General features: G+C 38.6%; 1 protein-coding gene across 4 annotated transcripts; it reads right to left on the bottom strand.

Moving 5' to 3' along the window:
- Positions 1 to 5,037: 5,037 nt before the first annotated feature.
- LOC133805449 (uncharacterized) lies at positions 5,038 to 24,789 on the bottom strand. 4 transcript variants are annotated; one of them, XM_062243647.1, is made up of 10 exons: positions 24,434 to 24,789; positions 23,340 to 23,614; positions 23,110 to 23,228; positions 22,835 to 22,903; positions 7,730 to 7,759; positions 7,447 to 7,479; positions 7,088 to 7,158; positions 6,042 to 6,123; positions 5,377 to 5,469; positions 5,038 to 5,237 (listed from the first exon to the last, which is right to left on the bottom strand). In XM_062243647.1, the coding sequence occupies exons 3-10, from the start codon at positions 23,218 to 23,220 to the stop codon at positions 5,175 to 5,177; spliced, it is 552 nt and encodes a 183-aa protein (XP_062099631.1). In that variant the 5' UTR covers positions 23,221 to 23,228; positions 23,340 to 23,614; positions 24,434 to 24,789; the 3' UTR covers positions 5,038 to 5,174. The 4 variants fall into 4 exon arrangements, with proteins under 4 accessions (XP_062099631.1, XP_062099626.1, XP_062099622.1 ...); XM_062243642.1 differs by having other exon boundaries at positions 23,327 to 23,586; XM_062243638.1 differs by having other exon boundaries at positions 23,340 to 23,586.
- Between the last annotated feature and the right edge of the window lie 1,346 nt (positions 24,790 to 26,135).

Here is a 26,135-nt window from a genome sequence, read left to right as displayed (position 1 = left end):
TTTTAGGTAAATCTTAATAGTAAAATAGGAATGTTTTGCTACCTTGTATAACCTGAGATTTGGTGATTTAATGACTGTTTTGCAACCTGATTTAATATAGGAATATGTTGAACTGAGTTGTGAAAGTATATCAGTGGGTTTTGGAAAAAGCTTACTGATCTTTTGTGAAATCGGTTAACTCTGTGCTTGATTGCTGAATCATTGCTGAACTATTGCTATAACAATTGGGCAATTTATACAGGGGAAATAGCCATCTAGATCTAATTGTTCACATAGATCTTCTCTGAATTAATTTTTTTTTGAGTTCTTCATTTTATTTTAATTGAAATGACGTATACCCATTAAATTTCAGATTCATATTCCAATCATGTTCTTAATTTTGTTACCTTATTTTTAAATTGTTCTTTAGTTGATTTTGCAATTATTTAGTTTAAAATCCATGTGGAGACGATACTCATTTACTACTATATTACTCGTTGTCGACTGTGTATACTTGCACATTTTAATTGCTTAAATTTACACAATAGAAGACTCTGCAGCGATAGTCATCACTCACCCCGAGCAGCTCCATCTGATCTTCAAACTTCCCAACGTGTCTTACCGGGTCTGCCTTTTCTGTATAAACTGGCAGTACCGGTGCTTTGTATTTCTTTGGTGGTTGAGCTGCTCTAATTCGAGCACAAAAAGGGCTGCCACTTCTGTGGTCTACTGGATCAATCGCAGCTGGTTGTTTTGACAAACTCTGGACTGCTGCCGTCAAAGCATCAAGCTGGGCTTGGATACCTGGGGCCACTATTGGGGACTCATTTTCGGGACCGCCTGATCAGGCACTCCTATCCGGCAAACCATCATCGAGTATTTCTACTCGACTGGTAGGACGGATTGGCTCTTGCCCTTCGACCGGGACGGTCCTCCTTCTATCATCAATGATGTCCCTCAGGTCCTTCTGAGCAGTGTGCTTTCCCAACCGATCAAACACTGTATTCCGAGTCTTCTCGGAAGGTTTACTGGGTGGAACGTGCTCCTTGCCATTGCGCTGGTTGGGATGCCGTGGTGGCCTTCCTATCTGAGCTGGTCGATCCTCCCCTCCTCGGTGGTTATTATTATTCTTCTCCTTCGAATGGTTAGTGTGATGACTGTCAGCTTCATCACGCCCATACCCATCTTTGAAGTGGGAAGTCTCATTGCCACGAGGAGCTCTATTGTGCTCTTGCTCAAGAGGTGTTTTCTTACTGCCTGACTTATGACTCCCTGACCTGGAAGTCTCTGATCGGTGGCTCTTTGAGGGGGTTTTGGAGTTCCCCCTTTGAGTTGAGGCAGTGCGCCATCGGACTCCATCCTCCTCATGACCAGGTGAGTTACCACCGCCCCTGCCTGGTCTATCAGTTTTCTTATGACCAGCTTCTGTGGTCCTTGCCTCTGGGGTGGCTGCCACCCCAGGTGCAGCCTGGGCATTGGCTCGGGTCAGCCGCGTAGCTGCCTCTAGAGCGAGTGCAGCTTCGCGATGTCGCCTGTCGGCCTCCTCCTACTGTCGACGGATCTCCTCACTCCTAGCGTCCATCTCCCATTTTTGCTACTCGAATGCGGCATTCTGCCTAGCCATTTCCTCAGCAAATGCCTCCTGCCTGGCGTTGAACTGAGCCATCTCCTCCTGGAATGCGCTCATGGCTTCCTGGAGCTCTTCAACTTCTGGAGCTACATCCTCAAGCACGACTCTAGGCTCAGTTTCACGATCTTGAACACTGGGACCCTCTGATCTAGCATGCTCCTTAAAGGAGCCCGTCTTCTTAGAGGCGGCAGTGGTGTTCTTAGGCGCCATATTGCTTCAGAGACCGTCTGTTCTTCTCTTCAGGCTCTCAATGAAAGCACTAAAATGTTGACTGTGTTTTTAGCCAACGACGTGAGAACGTCAAAAACGATAAACCTTCAAGAGAATTTAAACGACACAGACAGTTTGATCAAGAAAAGTAAATAACACACAAGATTTTTATAGTGGTTCAGCCCCGATCAGTCGGTAATAGCCTAATCCACTTAGAGATTTTATTACTTTATCTACACTCAAGATCAGATGAACCAGTGTCAACTGAGTTTCTTCAGTGTAAATTTTCAGGAATACAAAAAGGGTTCTCTCTCAAGGAAAACGCACTCTCTCTCTCTAGAAACTCAGACCAAATCTCAAATTGCCAAAAGTCCTTTTCTGATCCCATCAACCCTCTATTTATAGGCTTGGGATCCTAAACTGATATCCCCCTAGTCCCGGGATATTCTATTACTCATATTATATTTAAATTACACAAAATATTCAAAAATGCAACAGAATCCTCAATTTGAGTGAGGAATGAGAGATTCCCGTGATGCTCAGACCGATTCTTGCTGAAGCCGTTTCTGGGAATTTGACGTAGTCTGATCCATTTGTTTGATGAATATCTTCTTCTGGTCGAACACATGCATGCTGGACACACACAAGTGCTGGTCGGACATATGCATGCTGGACACATGCATATGGACCATACCCTTTAGACTCTCCTCGGATCAAGATATGACCACACCCTCCTTGGTTCTCCTCGGACCAAGGTCCGACCACCCTCCTTGGCTCTCCTCGGATCAAGGTCCGACCGGACCTCTTGGGGCTTCTCCTCGGACTAGGGTCCGACCCCATCTCTTAGGGCTTCCCTCGGACTAAGGTCCGAGCACATCACTTGGACTCCTCGAACTAAGGTCCGAGCACACCACTTGGACTCCTCGGACTAAGGTCCGACCGGACCTCTTGGGGCTCCTCGGACCAAGTTCCGATCACATGCTTTCCTTGGACCAAGGTCCGATCGGGCACACCCTAGCCCAAGTACTCTCCTCGGGTGCACTTGGCTTGGTTATGACATCTCTCAAGCAGTCCAAACTCTTCACTGATGTATTGGGCTACTGCTAAGCCAGATCACCCAACTATTCCATGCCACTTGTCAATTCTATTGCCACATCATCATTTTCAAATTTTGGGATAACACTTTGATCTTTCACAAATTTCTAGGTCAATCCAGGCAAAAAAATTGCACCCACCCTCTGACTGAAAGTTCAACAAAAAAATAAATGAACAAAAATTTGAGACAATGAACTTACTCTCAACTTGAGGCAACTTATGAACCTTCTCCCAGTATAAGTGTCTGTCCATGAAGTCCTCTCAACCCATGATACCCCCAATCACAATTGCTGGGAGCCCTTGATTTCGAAAAAGACCTCTTCGTCACTGAGTTGTTGAGCGATATGCCTCTGTGCCAATTGCTACAAGGGCTTCTATGAGATGAAGAAGAATATTCACCTGCCATTGTAGGACCTATGATGGTTCGTTGAAGGCCATGTCGATTAGAGCGTCGTCTTCAACCTTTGACTCTGTCTGTCTTCTTCGTGGGAGGCCAACCCTTTCTTGGGGATTTAGGGTTTTTAATGGGTTATTGGATAGACTGTGTATTGGGTTTACTTATTGTTTTTTCAAATTATTATTAAGTTTTGGTTAAGTTTTTAAAATGTTAATTGTAATTAAATTGATATTTAAACATAAAAATAAAGAAATTTGATCTAAGCCCTCCACGTGTCCACCATTCCCACTTAATAGACCTGGTAGCAGTAGAACTAAGTAAAACGTAACGTTCGGTAGTTTTGTCATCGAAAAAAAAAGAATTGGTATATAATTGTATAACATAAAAAATATTAGGTATTTATCTCACAATTTCCTTATGAATTTATGTGTCATTAAACCTTCCTATTTGGGTGATGATAATAACAATCGCGCTACTTCAATTGTGATTTCAACTAGAGTATGATAGTACTAATTTATTTATAATTCTAATTCATTTCTTTAACCAAAGAATTTGACAAATTAGTTCTCATCCCCTCCTTCCTACTCCCCATGAGAAATATAATAATAATAATTGAAAAGAATGTATATAATTGAAAAGAATGTATCGTTTTAGTGATCATGAAAAAAAAATTGTTGAATTTTAAAATATTTGATAATTAATATAAGAATTGAGTCAATAAGGTGCTACTAGGAGTAAGCAGCATCCAAACCAATCCAATTACACAAAACCAATCAAATTCAATCTAATTACAAAAAACTTAAATATCCAACTAGAATTGATTTTGATTTGAATAATTAAATTTTAATTGGATTAGATGGCAGATGACATTGTTAAAATCTAAGATCTAATTAAAAACAGATCCAATCCAATTATATATAATATATATTAAAAAAATTATTTATATTTCTTTTAATAAATTATTATTGGCTAAATATTTGTCTTGTCATATACACTTCCATACCTAATTAGAGAAAAAAAATAATAAAAATACACATCCATTCTCCTCATTCTCTCTCATTTTCAATACTACTTAAGTATTTAGTTTCATTGAACTTTTTAGATTGATAACTTTATGTAATTTGAACTTAAATGAATAGTATAGTATAGTTTTTATGTGATTTTTTTTTTTGTATATTTTTAAGTTAATATAAAAAATATCAAGTTCCAGCTCAAATTTGAAAAGAAAAAAAATCAAGTTTCAACTCGAAATTCAATTAAAAAACAATACCAATCCAATTATTAATTGAACAAGTGCTTAATTGGATTATATGTTGATTTTTAAAATTCAACATTTAATTAGATTGGATTGGATTAATACAAAATATTGGATTGGATTAGATGTATGCCCCAAGGTGCTACTACATAGCAATCATTTATAAGTTGGCAAAGACCAACGACCACACAAATTTAACTACTTTGGTATTATTGCCATAAAAAAAATTTACATAGGGATTTTCAAATGCAATTATCCCGTATTAAAACAGTATTAATTAAACTAAAGAAAAGTTAATTCTAAAACAACCAACAAGATGCCAAAATGTTATAATCACATAATTAAGCATTCAACCTTTATGACACTTTCAATGGCGTAACTTAACTTTGGCATATACCCCTTAGGTCACGTGCCTTGCAGGTGTCAATTTGACAGTACTATTTATCGGCACTAATCAAATGGACTTTAAAAAAGATGAAAAGTTGAGGATGTCAATTGATATTAATGGTAAACTTTGTAATATACATGTAAAAGCACACATAGATTCATCGTCAATCATAACATAATTTGTACACATTATATTTTTGAAATTTATTCACTTACAAAAATTATGGGTTGTTGTTTATGTCATTGCCGCCAGGTAGCCCATAATTTAAACTCCCTCGTCTCAACTGCAAAATTTGCACATTATTTGAGATTGAAACAAGTCTTTTAATTTCTTATTTGCCAAATTGATCAACTCATCACATGTTTCAACTTTAAACATTTGAGGCAAGTCAAAAGGGGATACAAAAGAATTAAACCATGTACCTTCTCAACAGCATCGGCCATGACTGACACATCCGCCTCTTTTTCCTTTAAATCTTCAATTTGAGCTCGAATGAGGTGATTTTGTTCCTCCGCCTACAGTAAAAATGGTATAGGGACGATTCAGTTACTTCAACAACTCTCTAAGCAAGCGGTGATAATCTAGAGGTACACTTATGAGTTGAAATAACATAATACATATAGTGAGAACTGAAAGATGTGTTTTTTAGCACTGTTGTCATACACACAAGAACAGTTTCATCACAAATTTGAGACAAAATGGTGGAGACTCTGCTGACCATCTTTTATGTTTTCATGAAGCATAATGAAACCCTTAACTCTTAAATGGAGTACCATCATTTGCATAGTTCAAACTCTTGCCTCACCAAGTACACACTAAAATCTCTAAAATTTCAACCTAGCAAACCCAAAGGCGTAGTGACATTTCTGAACTGTATCTATATTCTTTACCTTTCTTCAAGTTAAACCCTGAAAACCTGAATTCTAGTGTGTCATGAAATTCTAATGTCTGAGATAACCAAGCAGCCTCATTTACTAATCAGAAAGCTCCTAATGTGTCTGCACTCTAAGTAATACCACAAAATAAGATGATGCCATCTCCAAATAATCATTTTTTTAATGAGTAAAACAATAAAGTCAAATATAACCTTTTGCAGCATGTTTTCCAAGTGCTGGATTTCATTTTTCTTCAATGTCAATACATTCTGAGCAACATCCACTACATTAGTCCTGCACTCGAGGCAGTTTAAAGTTAACAAAGTGAAAGACCACAATATCAGAAATCCTAATTTTGAGCAACATACACAACATATCATAGTAAAATGAAACAATGTCATTAATAAGGAGAAACAGTACCTTTGTAATCTTACTAAGAATAGAAAAGAATTCCTTGCAGTAAAAAAAATGATACAGAACTTGTTAGGATTAATTCTCCAAATCCTAACTAACTTTCCTTTTCAAGACTCTTAATGGTTCTTGCTTACTATTTTTAGGAAAGTGTTTACTTTAGTCCTTATGTGCTTTAGTATGTTTTTGTAAGTGAGAATACACAAGAAAAGTAGGAAAGCTTCAAGACTGTTAAGAATATTGAGAGCTCATGTGCACTGGGGTACTTGGGGAGAGTTTGTACCGTGCGTGTTGCAGAGCTAAGCTCAACTGGGTGTAATCTCAAATTGATCATAGTGGATTTTCATGATGGTTCTCAAAACTGAATGTAGGCTTTAAGGCCAAACCAGTATAAATCTTTGGCGTTCATTGTACTGTTTCATTTACTTTGTGCTATTGTTCATGCTATTTTTGCCAGTTTCAAGTTCTTGATTGCAGGTTTTAGTCTTGGGGAAGTAATTTACAACAGAACTGTTGGTTTCATGCACTTCCTGTCTCTAGGTCTGCAATATCTAATTAATAGGCCACTTGAAAGCCATAACTGATACTGGTAAGTTTGAATTGATTACTCTGATTTCAGTTTTGGTAAGGTAGAAGAGGTTTGTTACTGAAAACATTGCCATTAACTTGGAAACAAGAAGAATGAAAAAGAAATGACCTAAAACTTCCGGGCTTTCTTTCTTTCTTTCTTTTTTTTTTCTTGCAGTTTATTTATTTGATCCATTTATGTAACATGAGCAATCAGAAGAGGATGTCTTACAAATCAAATATACAGACATATTGGTGAAGAACTTAAACAAAAACCTACTTATCTGAATGCAAAGGGTCAAGGGCTTGTTCTTCCAAAAATTGCTCCACCGTATCAAGAGCAGTTCCCACCTGCATTTGGAAAGTTGACATGATAAAATCAGACAGAGGCAATAAATAAAAACCATGAGAGGGGTAACCAAAGGATAATATTTAAGATAGACTGATGCTTTGGTGTCAAATCAAAGCAATATTAAATGGGGAATTTTGATATTAGTTCAGTATTATATTTCATTCAGTTTACAAGCAATAACTTCAACTTGCTTCGTAAATTTATGTGGCAACTGTCTAATAGTTCCAATGCACAAATTCACATCATCACAGTAAAGCAACATTATTAAGAAAATTAGGGAAGGATACCTGACTTTCAAAACACAGTGATTCAAATTCCTCCTGTGAAATTTAGAAGAGACAAATGAGATTCAACTAATCAGTTTATGATACATTTTCTAAATTTTCTTGGAAAAACAATAGTATTATATAATAATGCTTAAAAAGAATGCTTTCTCACAATCAAATCCATCTTGTGCCAACACATTTAGCAATTATTTAAGTAAGATAATTCCAGAAAAACAAAATTATGCAATCTTTATTGAGTATAGAAAACATGTATTGATAAACAAATTGGCATCAGAAAAGGTACCTCCATATTTCCATGCAAAGAAGCCACGACCTGAAAATTTTGAAGCCGATAGCATAGAGCAAAAGCTAAAACAATTAACTCAAAATAACCAACATGCAATAAAATAATTATTGAAAGAAACCTATAATTTAAATATGATGTCTGATGCATGAGGACAACATGTAATCATATATAAATAATCTAACTAGTAACCAATCATCCATACTGGATTTCTAGAAACATAAACTTTGTATAACAAATGCATGGTTTTTTTTTCAAAATCTCTGTCTTCAGTAATGTTCATATAAACCAGAATCCTATCAATCAAAGCACGTCACAACACCAAAGCTCAACTTCAACAGTGATCAACTATAGAGACCAAAATCCAACATTACTTTTATCCTGCACCAGCCTTCTGCATCTTTCCCATTCTAAGAACTGACAAACTTTCTGCAATAGAAATTACAAGCAAACACAAATGATAAAAGTTACAAAATTCCAGAATCACCAAACCACCCCTCTGCCCAGCTGAGTACTTCGAAACTTCTTCATTATAATCACCTAGAATAAATGATCCAAGATCCTTGATTTTGGTTTTCTGAACGGCCATTGTTCCTTTTCTCACATAGTTTATATAGGATTCTACTATTCACAAAATTTCACAGCCATTTCCGGTAATTGGGTAAAGTTAAAGTAAATTCTACACTCTAGACACGAGACTTTAGCAAAAAGTAAAAAAAAAAGTTGTCTATGAGTGAAGACAGTGTTAGTTAGTGGAGTGTTTCTAAGTAGTTATGTTAGTTGGGTGTTTTGTTTTAAGTCTTGGTAAGACTGTTTAGAGCTGATTAATCACTCTTCTGTTGTAACTACCTGATTAATTGTAATCCACTTACTATAAATAAGAGCTTCCCTGACTAAGGCTTTAGTCGCTTCATCAAACACTTGCATGGTATTACAGCCGTTGATCCAATACCTCTCTCTTCATTACTTTTTCACTTTACTTTCTTGTTCTTTCGTTTCTTGGTTCCCTTTTCCTATCTCCAATGTCAACAACAAGCTCTGATTCTGGTTCCAATGTTCATCCACCAATTCCTATTGCCGCCTCTACTATGGCCTCTCACACTACTTCCATTGTTGACGCCTTTGTCGTCTTGGCCCAAGCCCTAAATCATACTCTGTCAGTGAAGCTCGATCAAATGAACTTTCTTCTCTAGAAAGTTCAAATGGAGAATGTGATTTATGCCAATGGCATCAACAACTACACCGATGGATAGTGCCAAGCTCCAGCACAATACCTATCCGAAACTCAAACTCTGTCCCCAGATTATGTTCAATGGCGCTGTGAGGATAGACTTATCCTCTCTTAGATTTTTTCTTCTCTAACCCCTGAAATCACGTCTCAGGTCGTTGGGCACACGACTTCCACCGCTGCCAAGAGTGCACTACAACGAGATTTTGCTGGAGCTTCTAAAGCTCAGATTATGCAACTTTGATTACAGCTTCAAACTACCAAGAATGGCAATCTTTCCATGATGGATTATGTTCTACGCATGAAAAGCTATGTTGATTGTCTAACTACTATTTCAAAGAAAGTCTCTGAACAAGATCACATTCTATATCTCCTTGGAGGTTTCAGTGCAGATTATAAGTCCTTCGTGGCCTCTGTTACTTTTTAATGCAAATCACACAACCTTTGAAGACATTGTCAACTTGCTTTTTGCCCATGAGAATTGTCTTCAACCGCAACCAACTGTGGAGGAAGGTCGGACATTCAAGCCAATGCCTCTCGATATTCATATCGTCACAACAATAGACCTCCACCCAACAATTACAATCGTGACTCGTGTACTCCCATCACCTACAATTGTGATTCTCGTCCTTCTAATGACTCACGTCCAAACATTAGTGCTCATAGCTCGAAGCCCCAATGTCAACTATGTGGGAGATCCGGCCATGTTGGTTTCTAGTGTTACCATAGGTTTGATCTCTCTCTACAATACATAGCATCTAATGGTCCTCAAGCAATGGTTGCCTCGACTTCTCAACCTCAAGAAGATGCCTGGATTCTTGACTCAAGAGCCTCTCATCACCTCACTCCTCACAACAACAATCTTGATAATGCACCTTCTTACTCTGGTGAAGATAAAGTGATCGTAGGCAATGGTCATAAATTCCCTATCTCTGCTGTTGGTTCTCGTAAGATTTCATGTTCTAGCCCTCAATTGGGTCTATCATGTTCTTCATCAAGGCGGTCTAAATAAAGGTCTCTATCACTTTCAAGTTGCTTCCACCATTCCCCGGTTCAAGACCTGCTTTTTCCAAATCTTCATGTTCTAGTGATCACATTGAGTCCAATGTTTGTACTAATAATCTGATAAAACTCTATTTTTGTCACTGAAACCTTTCACACCTTTATTGATATCTAGCTCTCAAGAAGAGAACAGTCAAGCATTACAACTGAATTCGTTAAACTAGTTGTAGGTAGTCTACACCTCCCCTTACAATTGATCACCAGATACCCCAATTAAAACTACAAGTTTTCCTTATATTCACTATCAACCCTGTAACTATTTTAACTAATCAGACCCCTATACTAGCCACCTCAGCATTTAGGTCTCCTAACATATGTATACTTAATCGGAGATCTAACATTACTCCCCGCCCATTTGTGAACCTAGTCCTCAAGGTTAAAATCAGGAAATTGGTGGCGGATAACGTCAAATGACTCGCAAGTCACTACAAAAGCTGGTAGACCTTCCCACTTGATCAACACCTCTACTACAACAGATGAATTGAGCTGACGCACCTGAAGTAGCTCGGCAGGAGTGACTTGCAACTCTAATGTCTTGAACAATTGAGGCAAATCTGAAACTCTATCCGAGGAGCCCACAGCCATTTTCAACTGAGATATATGAAACACAGGGTGCATCTAAGCACATTCATGCAGTTGTAACTCATAAGCAATTGCTCCAGTACGCTTCATCACCAGATAAGGTCCGTAAAATCGAGGAGCTAACTTTTCATAATTCCTCTTAGCCAAAGAGTGCATTCGATAAGGCTTCAACTTCAGATACACCTGATCTCCCACTTCAAATTCCACCTGTCTTCTATGGCCATCTGCTTGTTTCTTCATCTGAGACTGTGCTTTAGTTAAATTGTCCCGTTGCTCTTCCAAAATCAGATCCCGTTCTAGCAATTGTTGATCCAAATCGGACACTGCCGTGAGTACATGACCATATCGTGTAAGAGTAGGAGGACGCCCGCATAATGCCTTGAAAGGAGTAGTTTTGGCAGAGACATGGTAAGTAGTGTTGTACCAATACTCACACCAAGAAATCCACCTAGCCCAACTCTTCGATTTCTCAAATGCAAAACAACGCAAATAAGTCTCCACACACAGATTAACCACCTCCGTTTGACCATCTATTTGGGGATGGAATGCAGTACTATACTTCACTTGAGTACCTTGCAACTTGAATGATTTTGTCCAAAATAAGCTAAGAAAAACTTTCACACAATCTGAAATGATATTCTCGGTATAGCAATGTAAACGAACAACTTCGCGCAAAAATATTTCAGCAACTATCTTGGCAGAAAAAGGGTGTTTCAAAGCCATGAAATGGCTGTACTTGCTCAACCTGTCCACCACCACAAAAATGGCATTTTACCCTTCAGACCTTGGCAGCCCTTCAATAAAATCCATGGTGATCACATCCCATACTCATAACGGCAGCAGTATGTTAAGAACCCAAGAGTCAGCAAATAGATATTAAACATTAATAAGGCAGTGGGGATGGTGGGTTATATTTTGTAATCAAGAATAATAAAGGGGTAAGTGGTTTGGGAAGTGTAAGAGTCCATATTGAGTATATTTAAATAAGGTTGTGGAAATGGAGAGTACATCCATTGTATGAATCTGAAATTAGGAGTAGTAACTCTTTGGGGAGAGTGGTGGTCTCTCGAATACCATTGAGTTTATTAGCTATACTATGATATTTATCTGGTCATTGTTCTAGTAGTGTTCTATGTGTTGTGTGTAAATCTATTTGGGACCTAACAGTGGTATCAGAGGTGAGGAAAAGAAAATTCACCTTGTCCTCAAGGTAAGGAAAAGAAAGCTAACTTTGTTGCAAGCAAGTCTTCGTTCAGTTTGAAGATCAAATTTTTTATGTTGAACTATAGATATCAACAGATCCATTTTCATGGGTTCTATGAATGATATGTGATACTTTTGTTGGAGACCCCATATTCTTTTGGACAATTCAGCCTCAATTTTGTTGGTGGGGTTCTTCACAAGATTTTGGGTCATCTTTTTTTCCTCTGTCAAATAGATGGCGCCTATATCGTGCAACCTTCCCTAACGTAATAGCAGAATCTGAAGACTAGAAACCATGGCATCTCCTCTTCACGACGGCTAGCACAACGAAGTCGACCTTGCCGGAAGAAATCCCCACCACACCCACAACGAACCAAGCAGCAGCTGAAACTACTGTTGTCGCTGCCTCCTGCGGTGCCAACGTTTCCTCACGACTCACTTGAATGAAGACAAAAGATTGTGATTCAGTCGCCGATTCCGACAGAGTATTGTTTTTCATCAAATTCTTCTTCCCCATCTAGTCTTTTGAGTTTTTCTTTTGTTGTCAAGGATGACTATGGATAGTGAATATGCTTACCTTCACCATTTGAAAAATCTTGCTTTATTGGTTTTCTTAACACCCCATCACCACCACCACTTTTGTTAGATTCAGAGACACATTCTTTGAAAGTGGGCTGGTTCTAAAATATCTCATCATCTCCACTATTGCAGTGAGGAGCTTTACCCATTGTCGTCGCTAAAAGTCTCAGTACACCTAGTCCATCGAGTTTAGAATGAATAAAATCTAGCATATCCAATATAACAGGAATTCAAGTCATATTCAGATTGATTTTATCAAGTTGTTGGCTCCATGTCTGAAACGATTCCTCCTTTGTCTTTGGCTGTCTGTTGCGAGCTTCCAAAACTTGTTCTGCCATGACCAAGATCGATGCTCTGATACCACTGTTAGGTCCCAAATAGATTCACACACAACACAGAACACTACAAGAACAATGACCAGATAAATAGCATAGTATAGCTAATAAACCCAACAGTATTCGAGAGACCACCACTCTCCCCAAAGAGTTACTACTCCTAATTTTAGATTCATACAATGGATGTACTCCATCTCCACAACCCTATTTAAATATACTCAATATGGACTCTTACACTTCTCAAACCACTTACCCCTTTATTATTCTTAATTACAAAATATAACCCACCATCCCCACTACCTTATTAATGTTTAATGTCTATTTGTTGACTCTTGGGTTCCTAACACGATAATAGCTGTAATAGCCCCCCTGCAGACAAGGTAGAGTGCTTCATTTGTTAACAAACAACGCATCCTTCAACAAAATCTCAAATATCTTTCTTCATACCAGCCTAATACAACTCAGGCTAGTCTCTTATATGTCCTTAAAAATCCTGAATGTCCCCCTACCACAATCAATGAAGAATTCTTAGAGAGAACCAACCTATTCTTGTACATTAGTCGACCATTCAGCAAGGAATAGTTGGAAAAATCAGAACGCCCTTGTAACAGTCTCATATCACCACAAGTTTGGAATCCGCTTGAACTTCGCTATCCACTGCTCCAATTACACCAAAGAAGGTACTAAGAGTCAATAATTCTGAAGTAGCTACCTCAACCTTTCGCGAAAGGGCATCTGTTGCCTTGTTCTCCAATCCCTCCTTATAGTGTATCTCAAAATCAAACCCCAGCAACTTAATCAACCGCTATTGATGTCCTACTGCCACCAAACGTTGTTCCAATAGAACTCAAGACTCCTTTGATCTGTCCTTACCAAAAAATGTCTCCCTAGTAAGTAATGGCGCCACTATTGGATAGCCAACACAATAGCCATTAATTCTCTCTCATACAGTGATTTGAGCTTCACCCAAGGAGAAAGAACCTGACTGAAAGACGCAATTGGGCGATGGTCCTGCACCAAAACAGTGCCCAAAGCATGGCCTGAAGCATCCGATTCTACAACAAATTCCTTATAAAATTATGGTAAAGTCAAAACAGGTGTTGTGATCACAGCTTTATTCAAAGCCAAGAAAGCATCTTCAGCTGCTGCGGACCAAGCAAAACAATCTTTATTTAGGAGTTATGTTAAAGGCCAAGCAACGCTGCCATACGACTGCACAAACTTGCGATAATACCCCGTCAAACCAAGGAACCCTCTTAACTCCTTAATCGTTTTAGGAGTAGGCCAATCCTGCATCACTTTGATCTTGGACTGTTCTGTCGCAACACCCTCCTTAGAAATGAAGTGCCTCAAATATTCCACCGAAGATTACCCAAAAATACATTCTTCCTAATAGCATACAACCCCTCTTGCTTTAAAATCTTTAACACATTTTAAATGGAGTTTATGGTCCTCCATAGATCGGCTATACACCAATATGTTGTCAAAGAACACCAACACATACTTCTGCAACACCTCCTTAAACACCGAGTTCATTAGAGATTGAAAAGTGGCTGGAGCATTGGTTAACCCAAACGGCATCACCAAAAACTCATAATGTGATAGGTATATCCTGCCAATTAAGTATTACAGAAACAAAGAAATAGACTTATGACAGCATTGGATGCAGAATTTTCATTGAACTACCAAGAATTCAAGAGCCTGAGTCTCTCCAAATACAACTTTACTTGGACAATCCACACCGCTCTCGTTACTCTCCCTACTTTCTTATTCTCTTACTACTTGGTACACTCATGCACCCCTGCACCTGCCCGTAGGCTACAATATCTCACATAACCACTTTCTAAAGACTAATTCCCTGCATTGCCCTCAGCTGACTTGGCAGCCAATACACTTTTCCTTTTCTTTCTAGCATACACGTAAGTCAATGGTGGTCTATCAATACCCCTCCCCAAAGACTAACCTTGTCCTCAAGGTTAAATTCAGGAAATTGCTGCTGCAAAGTAGGAAAGTCTTCCCATGTTGCTTCAAATTCAGGGAGGTTGACCCACTTGATCAGGGCTTGTGGAGGAGTTCTGTGTGTTCCTAGACGCACATCGAGCACTTTCTCAGGTGTTAGAACCCATTCCATGTCTTCTGCCAGCGCTGGAGGGAAGATAGAAGCTTGCCGATGTGGTCCTAAAGCAGCACGAAGGAGCGATACATGAAAAACTAGGTGTATGGCTGAGTCTTGAGGCAGTTTGAGGCGATAAGCAGCTGTCCCTACTCGTGCCAATATTGGAAAAGGTCCAAAATAATGCGGCACCAACTTCTCATTGCGACGTTTAGCCACTGATCTTTGCCTATAAGGCCGCAACTTCACATAGACTAGGTCCCCAACTGCACATTGGACCTCTCTTCTCTTCCGGTCAGCCCGTGAGTTCATCTTTTGTTGGGCTCTCTAGAGATTCAACTTGAGTAGCTCCAAAACCTCATCTCGAGTTCTCAACCTCTCCTCAACAGCTGAAACCTTAGTACTCCCATGCTCAAATCTAACCACTGGAGGCAAATCTTTGTGATACATAGCCAAAAAAGGAGTCATCCCAGGTGAAGTATGGTACGAAGTATTGTACCAAAATTCTGCCCATGGCAACCAAACTATCCACTGCTTGGGTTTTGTACCTGCAAAGCATCGCAAATACGTCTCAAAGGCATCTGTTGACAACCTCCATTTGTCCATCGGATTGCGGGTGGTACGAAGTGATATGCTTGAGTTGAGTTCCTTGGAGGCGGAACAGCTCTTTCCAAAAAAGGCTGAGAAATATTTTATCTCTATCGAACACGATGGATATTGGTATCCCATGTAATCTTACCACTTCTCTAACAAAAACCGTGGCAACTGTGATGGCAGAAAACGGGTGGCGAAGTGGTATAAAATGGCTGTACTTGGACAAATATGGTATCGAACCCATTGGACAGCAGTAAGCCTTCAATGAAGTCCATTGAAATATCCTCCCAAACTTGCTTCGGAATAGGCAATGGCTGCAGTAATCCAGCTAGAGATTGGGCTAAATATTTACTCTGTTGGCAGGTAGCACACTCCACAACATACTTTTGCACATCTTTTCTCATACCCAACCAATATAAGTCCCGTGCTATCCTCTAGAATGTTTTGAATACCCTAGAATGTCCCCCTATACTGCTGTCGTGGCACTCTGGCAATAAAATAAGAATGAATGGAGATGATGAGGGAATGACCAAGCGTCCTCTAAACTTCAAACAGCCCTACACTAAAGAATAGCCTCCCGTTTCTCGACCAATGCTAATTGCATGAATAATTTTTGCCAATATCGGGTCTGACTTGACATGCGCCTGTAAATCTAGTATGGATACGAGTGTTGGTATTGAGATTACAGTCAAGGACACCTCTTGATTTATCCTAGAAAGAGCATCAGTTGCTTTATTTTCCAAACCCGGCTTATAAACAATTTCAAAATCATAACCCAAGAGCTTTGTTAGCCATTTTTAATGCTCGGAAGCTACCCATCTTTGTTCCAGCAAGTATTTTAAACTTCGCTGATTTGTACGGACCAAAAATTTGCAACCCAACAAGTAAGGACGCCACTTCTGTACTGCCAATACAATAGCCATCAATTCTTGCTCATAGACAAACTTAGTGCGAGCTCTAGAAGATAGGACCTGACTATAAAAAGCTATGGGTCGCTGATTTTGCATTAGGATTGCCCCTAACCCACTACCTGATGCAGCAGCCTCTAGCACAAGGGGAATAAAAAATCAGGCAGAGCTAGAACAAGTACGAAGTACATGGCTTCCTTCAAGCGCACAAAGGTTGCTTGAGCTTCTTCTGACCACCCAAATGCATCCTTCTTCAGCTGGTCTGTTAGAGGTCTTTAAATCTGCCCATAACCTTTCACAATTTTACAGTAGTACCCGGTAAGGCCCAAAAATCCTCTCAAATCTCGTAAGGTCTTGGGAATAGGCCATTCCGCCATGGCTGTCAATTTACTTGAATCCGTTGAAACCCCCTCCTCTGAAATGATGTGACCCAAATACTCTAGTTTTCCTTGAGCAAATACACTTCTTGCAGTTGGCATACAATTGGTGCTAATATAATCGCTCCAAAACCATCCCCAAATGACATTCATGGTCTTCAAGAGTAGAGTTGTACGCTAAAATGTCATCAAAGAAAACAAGGATAAATTTTCGCAAAAAATCACAAAAACGTGTTGGAATAATTGGGCTGAGGTTCGATTTTGATGAAGCTGTCCGATTACTAGGGTTTGGACCACCCAACATTTGGTGCCCTTCTTCAATCCTTTGGGCCATATCCATAACTTGGGTCAGGCCCACGGGTTTCAAAATATGGATAGCACTCCTGATTACTTCCTTCAGTCCTTTCACAAAATTGCCTTCCAAAATATGCTCTGGGGTGTCGGGTACCCGAGAAGCTAACACCTCCCATTTGAGCCAGTATTCCCTCACAGTCAAAAGTTGTTTGACTGATAAGAACTCTTCCGATAGAGACCCCACTAGTTGAGCACGAAACCGAGAAAGGAGAAGAGTTTTTAGAGTCACCCACGATGTAATTCTTCTTCGTTGGTTCTCCCACTGAAACCAAGTCAGCATTTCCTTCGTAGAAGTTTCAAATATATGTGCATCAGTCATTTTGAACAGCAAGAAATATCGTTCTGCTCTGTAAATCCAACAAGGGTAACTCCATCCTTGAAGGGCGATAATCCCGTCCAACCCACGGACCAGTGAAAGCCTGGTCAACTTGCGACATCGGTGGTGCAGGTGTCGATCGAACCTCCTGCGAATCTGATGGCTGGTTTCCCGTCGCTGTTTCCTCGTCAACATCTCGACGAGCTCGGTCGACGCTCACTGCTGCCGAATCCCCTACATCTCTTTGGGCTGATTGGTTCATCTGCGCAACGATTAATTGGAGAGCCTTTTCCATTGCAGGCATTTGAGCCATCCCCTCTTTCAGTGCTCCCAAATCTCCTTTCATGGTTGCCATCTCTGCTTTAACCTCTTGTGGAAGATTTGAGAATTTCCCTTCCAAAACCTCCACTACTGCTTCAAATTTCTTGGCCATAGAGGATCGTGTCTCTAAAACCAATTGATAGGTATATCCTGCCAATTAAGTATTATAGAAACAAAGAAATAGACTTATGACAACATTGGATGCAAAATTTTCATTGAACTACCAGGAATTCAAGAGCCTGGGTCCTTCCAAATACAACTTTACATAGACAATCCACACCTCTCTCGTTACTCTCCCTACTTTCTTATTCTCTTACTACTTGGTACACTCATGCACCCCTGCACCTGCCCATAGGCTACCATATCTCACATAACCACTTTCTAAAGACTAATTCCCTGCATTGCCCTCAGCTGACTTGGCAGCCAATACACTTTTCCCTTTCTTTCTAGAATACACGTAAGTCAATGGTGGTCTATCATAATGTCCCTCGTGAGTTGGAAAAGCTATTTCATGGGCATCTAAAGGATGGACCTGAATATGATGGTAACTTGATTTTAAATCCAATTTTGAGAAGACACATCCTCCATGTAACTCATCTAAGAGCTCATCAATCACCGGAATTGAAAACGTATCCAATACAGTAACTCGACTCGATTAAGAGCCCTATAGTCAATGCAAAACCTCCAGCTGTCATCTTTCTTCTTGACAAATAATACTGGACTCGAGAAAGAACTGCTACTTGGCTGAATAATGCCCGCCTCAAACATTTCCGCCACCAGTTTTTCAATTTCATTTTTTTGAAATTGAGGGTATTGATATGGTCGAATAGTCACTGGTTCTACTCCTTCCTTCAAAATTATGGCATGTTCTTTGCCTCGTACAGGGGGCAACCCTTCTGGCATGTCAGAAATGGAAACAAATTCAGCCAACAATTCCTCTAATTATTCATGCTCCACAGAAATGGCACCTAAGTCCAGCGAAACCCCCAAAGAAGAACACTCGGTTGGAGAACCAATAACATCTGTTTCCAACAAAAAACCTTGATCTTCCTTCTTAAAGGTCTTGACCATGGATTTCAAAGATACCAATGAAGAGTGAAGAGTTGGATCACCCTCGAAAATCACACGCTTCTTACCCACCTTGAACTTGATCTTCAAAGTTTTCCAATTAAATTGCACATCCCCTAGTGTCTCCAACCATTCAATCCCTAAAATCACATCTGCACTGCCCAAATCTAATGGAAGAAATTTCGATGTCACCCCTACCTCTTGGATGAACCACTGCGTTGCACACCCCATTTTTTTGGACTGTCATCGTTGTGCCCACCTTCACAGAGTACGGAAATGTCTTTGTCACCTATAATCCCAACTGCTCAACTAAATTTTCGGCAATGAAATTGCGAGTTGCCCCACTATCGATCAAAACTACTACCTCTTGTGAGCCAATCATCCCTTGAATCTCCATCGTTTTAGGCCCTGTTAACCCCACCAAAGATTTCAATGAAACTTCAATGACATCCAAACTTAAGGCTAACATCGATGCTTCCGAAACTCCATCATCCAACTCAATCTCATCTGACACTTTCTCATCACACACCATAATAACATTGAGTTCTTTGTTCTTGCACGTGCATCCCGGAATGAAGCGCTCATCACACCAAAAACATAATCCCTTGGCTCGCTTCTCTTGTTCTTCCGCTGGAGTCAATCTCTTGAATTTCGAAGTCGTTCTTCCATGATGGACCGTAGGAATCTCTGTAGCTCCCGAGCCTTGAGCAGGTGCACCCAACACAGACTTGTTCCCTCCTTACTTCAATTTTAGCATCATTCTTGAACCCCAAAATTGAATTCTTGGATGTCGACTCGCCAAGTGTGGACGTGTGCAACATAGACCAATTTTGTCTGAATAACAATTTATTCTTTTCTTCAATCTACTAAGCCATTTCCATGATCGCCACCAATCCCGAAGGATTAAACAAACTCAACTCCCCTAAAATCTCCTCCTTTAACCCATTCAAGAAGGCTCCTTCTAGTACATCCTCTGAAATTTTCACCAATGGTGCTGCCAAAATCTCGAATTAGTCCCTATATTCAACTCAGCCACCGACTTCAAAGCCAAAAGCCTCTGTACCAAACACCCATCCTTTAACGGACGAAAACGTTTCCGTACACATCTAAAGATCCACCCACGTTGAGATAGTGAATCTACTAGAATACCATTAAAACCACGATAAGGCAATACTTTCAAAACAGACCACTGCTGCATCAATTCCTTCGGAGTCCGCTAACCTATTCGCTTGAAAATACCTCTAAGCCTTGAATAGCCACTACTCCACCTAGAGATGTAAATGGGGCAGGTCGGCCCCGACCCACTAAGCTCACACCCCGCCCCGCCCCGTTAAGGCTTTTGATGTCAGTCGGGTCAGACCCGCCCCAGATGTGATGGGTCGGATCAGACCTGCCCCGGATGTGATGGGTCGGGTCAGACCCACCCCGAATGTGATAGAGCGGGTCAGACTCGACCCGATAAGGTTTTTTTTTCTTATTTCTTTAACAAATGAAGAATTAGTTTATTTTATTAAAATAATGAAATATAAAAAATAAATGGCAAAAAAATTTGTCATACTAGACAGAAATAAGTTGTCCAAAATTTTTATAAATGGTCTTGCATGCTAAAATAAAATATAATTTAATTTACTTCAAGACAAAACATTAATTTTCTCCTCTCTTAAATATGCTGTCTTATATATAGATATTTGGATAATGGATCACCCTTAATAATGGTAGTAATTGATTTTTTAAAAAATTTCTTTAAATACAAAAAAAAAAAAAAAAAAACTAGATTAGGTGGTGATCCACCCCGCTTATATCCGGATCGGAGGTTGCCCCGTCGGGTTGAGGCTCCGACCCATCCCGATCCACCAGATTTTCTGCCATCCCTAGCTCCACCTCTAACCCATTAAAGAGGGGCATCTCTAGTCGTCGCACACTCGATGCCACCCCTAGTCGCACCGTCTGCGAAACTACCGTCGTCGATCGTCCTTCTCTGACCGTCGCTGAACTGTGCTTTGCCGAAGCTTCTTGAGTCTTCTTGCTCTGCTCCATCGCCTAGGACAACTTTTCCAACCGCTCCAAAATCAGATTTTGTGACACTAGTAGAGAATCCACCTTCCTCAAGTCCGACTAATCAGACTCCATGTCCGGTACACTAGAATTGCTCCTGGTCTACACCATCTTGCTTGGGATCGTTAATCTTTTATACCAATTTGATAGAACTCTATTTTTGTCACTGAAACCCTTCACTCCCCTATACTACCCACCTCAACATTTAGGTATACTTAATCGGAGGTCTAACATAATCAATCTCAAACTTTAAACCTCGGGTTCTACATGCTTTCAATCAATCTTGATTGTTCTGAAATTACTGGAAAGCTCTCCAACACCACTTGGAAAGCAGCAATTGAAAATGAGTTAGCTGCACTTCACAAGAATAGGACCTGGTTTCTTGTTCCTCTACCTATAGATGCTAATGTCATCGGATCAAGGTGGGTCTTCAAGCTGAAATTTAAACTAGATAGCTCTATAGATAGATATAAGGCCAGTCTTGTGGCCGACCAAAGGGTTTAACCAAATTCATGGCCTTGACTATTGAGACATTTAGTCATGTTGTGAAATTCCAACAATTAGAGTTGTTCTGACTATTGCTTCATCTCGAGGATGGCCTATTAAACAACTTGATATCCACAATGCCTTTTTGAATGAAGATCTCACTGAAGAAATTTATGGCACAACCACCTCATTTTGTTGCTTCGTCTCATCCGACACCACGTGCCTGGTTCACAAAGCTTAGCACAGCATAGGCAGAATGGGGTTTCACTTGTGCTCGATTTGACAATTCTATGTTCATCTATAACTCAGCCTCTACAATGATCATCATAATCCCATGTAGATGATATTCAAGTCATATGTAGTTCTCCTAATAAATTGAAGCCTTGGTTCATTCTCTCCATACCAAGTTTGCCTTAAGAGATCTTGGAACCATTTCATACTTCCTTGGTCTTAAAGTGCACTCCCATATTAATCAACTTCATCTTTCTCAGTCCAAGTACCTCAAAGATCTTTTGTTGCGAGCTGGCATGTTTGATACTAAAGTTGTTGACACACCTAGAATTTTAGCAAGCCTTTGTCTAAGTTTAATGGCACACAGCTGCCGGACCCTAGCACATATCGCAGCATTGTCGAGGCCTTTCAATATGCCACCTTGACAAGACCAATTTCTTTTGTTGTCGATAAAGATTGTTAGTTTATGCAAGCTCCAACTAATTCTCACTGGTTGGCAGTAAAAATTATTTTACTATATTTGAGAGGTACTCTTACACATGATCTAACACTCAAGTCCACCACACTACATTTGTCAACCTTTACAGATGCAGATTGGGTTGCTTGCCCTATGATAGAAAAAGCACTGGTGCCTATTGCATCTTCCTTGGCGATAATCTGGTCTCATGGTCTTCATGAAAGCAAAAAGTTGTCTCAAGAAATAGCATTGAATCTAAATATTGGCATTAGCTAGTGGTGCTACTAAACTAGCATGGTTTCAGTCCTTGTTCAAAAAGCTTGCAATCTCCATACCCTCCACTCCGGATGTGTGGTGTGGCAATATAAGTACTACTCACTTAGCTGTCAAACCAATGTTTAATGCTCGAACGAAACATATAGAAATAGACTTCCATTTTATTCATGAAATGGTGTTACAGAAAGAGCTAATGGTTAAGTACATTCCCACTGAAGATCGGATTGCAAATGTCCTAACAAAAACATCTTTCAGTTGCTCATTCTTCATTCTGTGAGTGAGGCAAACTTAATGTCTTTCCAAGGCCGTTTCGCTTGAGGCAGGGTGAAGACAATGTTTGTTAGTGGAGTCTGTTTTTAAGTAGTTATGTTAGTTGAGTGTTTTGTTTTAGTTTGTTAAGACTGTTTAGAGCTGATTAATTCACTCTTTTGTTGTAACTACCTTATTGGTTGTAATCCACTCACCATAAATAAGAGCTTCCCTAACTAAGGCTTTAATCCTTTCATCAAACACTTGCAATGAGAATGTCTAATACATAACAATAAATTTTAGGAGAATACCTGAATAAAGAGACGATGGAGATAATCTTGCTCAATAGCAGGAAAACTTGGAAATGCCTTGCATATATCCTTTTTGTTCATTAAGAAGAAACAATTGAAACAAAATCAAATTGTGTTCAAATAAAAAACAAAGTCAAAACTTTCTCTTTGTAAAATTATATTGGTTCAAAATGAAGCAAACCCATATCACCAAAGTCCAAGTAATCACACTCCATGTAAAATTACCCATATGATAGAACACCAAAATAAAAGACATGGAATATGAAAAGAAATACCTGCTTAGAACAGGCAGTGAGCAAGGAACCTATAGCGAGCTTGAATGACTTCTTCAAATCTGATTGCCTCGACCCAATTGGAGAAGAACCCAGTTCATCCTTGTTCTCCATTTTATAGACTGCAAAGAAAAAGCAGCCGTTTTAGCAACAAATTCTGAACTTTCGATACAACTTAGGCGATTAACATGGCAGAAAAGGCACAATAGCGACGTATTACCCAAAATGCTTACGAGAAAGTTCCTTGAAGAGAGACAAAAAAGACAGAGTTGGGGGTTTCCCCTCTCAAAACTCGAACTCCAATACTAGTACTGCTACAATTCCCTCATTTGTCTTCTAATTTTGTTTATAGGATAATTTAAACTTTTCTAGAAAATAAATACAAAAATGGAGGACCAATTAGGCTGTACATCGATCAGTTTAGTCGGGTTATAGCATATTTCAACTGACCCCAGTGGGCAGCAAAATTCGAATTGTAACCTGCCCAAATAAGAAACAAAAATGTAACCTGCCCAAACCGAGTTTATTTTATTTTAGTGTTGAGAAATAATCAGATTTTAATAAACTAAAAGTATACCATACAATTTTGAAGCTTAAAAACATTATTCTAATTTTATTGTTAAAAACTTACAATATGAGACAAACTTTAAAACATCAAACAAACATTCATCCTTACAATAAAAATGAATATAGTCCAAAGTTCAACTCCAAATACAATCAAAATAACCACCATAAAGTCCAAAATTCAAATCAACCAACATAAAGTACAAAGTTCAAATACAAAATAGTCAACCTACATAAAGTTCAAATACAAAATGTTCCATAGGCAATCATCTCATGATGCCATTAAAAGGATCATAAAGAACTAGGAGTACTAGTAGTAGTTTCACTTCTTGTGCGAGTGTAATACATGATTCATCTAGTTCAAATATATTAGCATTTAAAGATGAATATACACTTCATTTCCTGCAGGTTTATCAAGCATATTTCCCATTTTAATATTAAAAGTCACATCATCATAACATGTGTTTTACACAGAAAAGATTATATATACAAATTTATATGTAAGATATTTTGTCAAACAACTTGTGTGCTTTGAAATGAAAAGCTGAGCCAAATAAAAATTGTGAAACCAAAAATAACCAAACTCCAAACCAAATGAATCTTTTCAGTGGAAACAAAAAATTCAGGAGCATATAAACCAGTGACCACATCAATTATTCACAAGATATAAATTAACCCACTGCTCAATTCTATATTGTCTATTTCAGTTATAAGTGCATTTTCCAAATGAAAATTGAATTTGAATACAAAGAAAACCCTATACCTATTTCAGAGTGCAAGTTGCCGAGATACCAGTGGAGGAGACCTGCTAGTGGGTGCTTTGATGCTAATCAGAGTCTGAGGGAGAGAGCCGAGAGGGATGAGTGATGCGAGAGGTTGTTGGGCTTGGATTTGTGGGTGCTTTGGTGCTGGTTGGGCTTGGGAGTTGGGAGAGACGACACATATATATATATAGAGAGAGAGAGAGAGAGGCTGGCTGGCTAAACGGACTTGTGAGAATGAGATGAGAGATAGAGACAACGAAACAGGGGCTGGCTGCGCCTGCTGAGAGAGAGAGAGAGAGGCTGGGCTGGCTGCGTGAGGGAGTGAGAGTGAGAGTAGATACAGATAAGAGACTAGAGGGACCGAAAAGAAAAGTTAGGGCTTCTTATTATTGGAAATTTCTTTGGTAGGGCCTTCAAAAAGAGTCATACCGTAGGGCTTTCAGTGTTTCTCGACCAGTCAACAATTTTCAGCGTGGTTTTTTTGTATGATCGTGTATATTGTAGCTATTTAGAGTATCATTGCGATTTTAAGAAAATTCTGAATAGTTTATAGTACCGAAAACTTTGTTCAAACATGTTGTTGCATGCGTGACTAATTTTTTTTATGCGTGTGGAAATCAATATGTTTGAACCTAGTTTTCGGTACTGTAAACTATTTGGAATTTTTTGAAACTTTGCAGGATGCTCTAAATAGCTACAATATATACGGTCATAAAAAAATTCGCGCCGAAAACTGTTCACGGGTCGAGAAACACTGAGAGCCCTACCGGTAGGGCTTAAAGTGAAGCTCCTACATGAGAATTGTCCTATAATTATAATATATTTAATAAAAATAATAATGTTCATAGGTTGGGTTATATTTGGCCGGTTGCGAAGTCATGTAACCAATTTGGCGAAGCTTTTACTTTTATTTATAATTAAAAATATAATATAAGACAAGTAAAAAACATTATGATAAAATAAATAAATAACTAAGATTGCGTGTGGTAAAATTTTTATTTTTAAATTTTTTAAACACAATAATAAAAATATATTTTTGTTTTATGTTTTTTTTATTTATATAAAATAAAAATGTGTTTGGTAACTATTTTTGTTTTTTATTTTTAAAAAATAAAAATACCTTTGATAGAAAAGACTGAAGAGGAAGGAGAAGGAAAACGTTTAAAAAAAATTAAAAGTAAGAAAAAACTGTTTTCAAAATTATGCAAAAATTAATTAAAATTTTAAAAAATAAAAAATAGAAATAAATTTACCGAACATATTTTTATGTTTTGTTGTTACATTTCTATTCAAATAAACATAAAATTGTTTATTTCTATGTTACCGAACAAGCTCTAAATAAGTAATAGGTTTAACTTTCTTTTTTTTTTGGATAAATATTGTACAAAATAACAAAAAGATAATTTATGCATTAGATATTTTGTGTTTTTATAAAGTATAGTTTTGATACATTCTATTATCAATAATACTCACATAGTATCCTTAATTTTAAAAAATAATTAAAAATGGTACATTTTACTTGAATTTGGTCAACAAATTTTTCATAATGACTAGATTGCCCTCTACTATAATGAATTAATTTCTTTTTGTTATTTGTAAATATATTTTAATTAAAATAAACATAATCAAATTTTAAAAAATATATATATAGATTTATCAACAAAACTTCATCTTCAATTTCTTTCTCTTTAACAAAAAAAA

The sequence above is a fragment of the Humulus lupulus genome, chromosome 1, assembly GCF_963169125.1.
Source record: "Humulus lupulus chromosome 1, drHumLupu1.1, whole genome shotgun sequence".
NCBI classification, from domain to species: domain Eukaryota; kingdom Viridiplantae; phylum Streptophyta; class Magnoliopsida; order Rosales; family Cannabaceae; genus Humulus; species Humulus lupulus.
This window is presented reverse-complemented; position numbering and strand designations above follow the sequence as displayed.

What these genes read in the sequence shown, in the direction of transcription:
- LOC133805449 (XM_062243647.1), bottom strand. Translation starts at nt 23,220, where the DNA reads ATGGAGAACAAGGATGAACTGGGTTCTTCTCCAATTGGGTCGAGGCAA. An exon ending in TCCATCGTCTCTTTATTCAG is followed by an intron (nt 7,760 to 22,834) that starts GTATTCTCCTAA and finishes CAAAATTTTCAG; the next exon opens with GTCGTGGCTTCTTTGCATGG. An exon ending in CTTTGCATGGAAATATGGAG is followed by an intron (nt 7,480 to 7,729) that starts GTACCTTTTCTG and finishes TAAATTTCACAG; the next exon opens with GAGGAATTTGAATCACTGTG.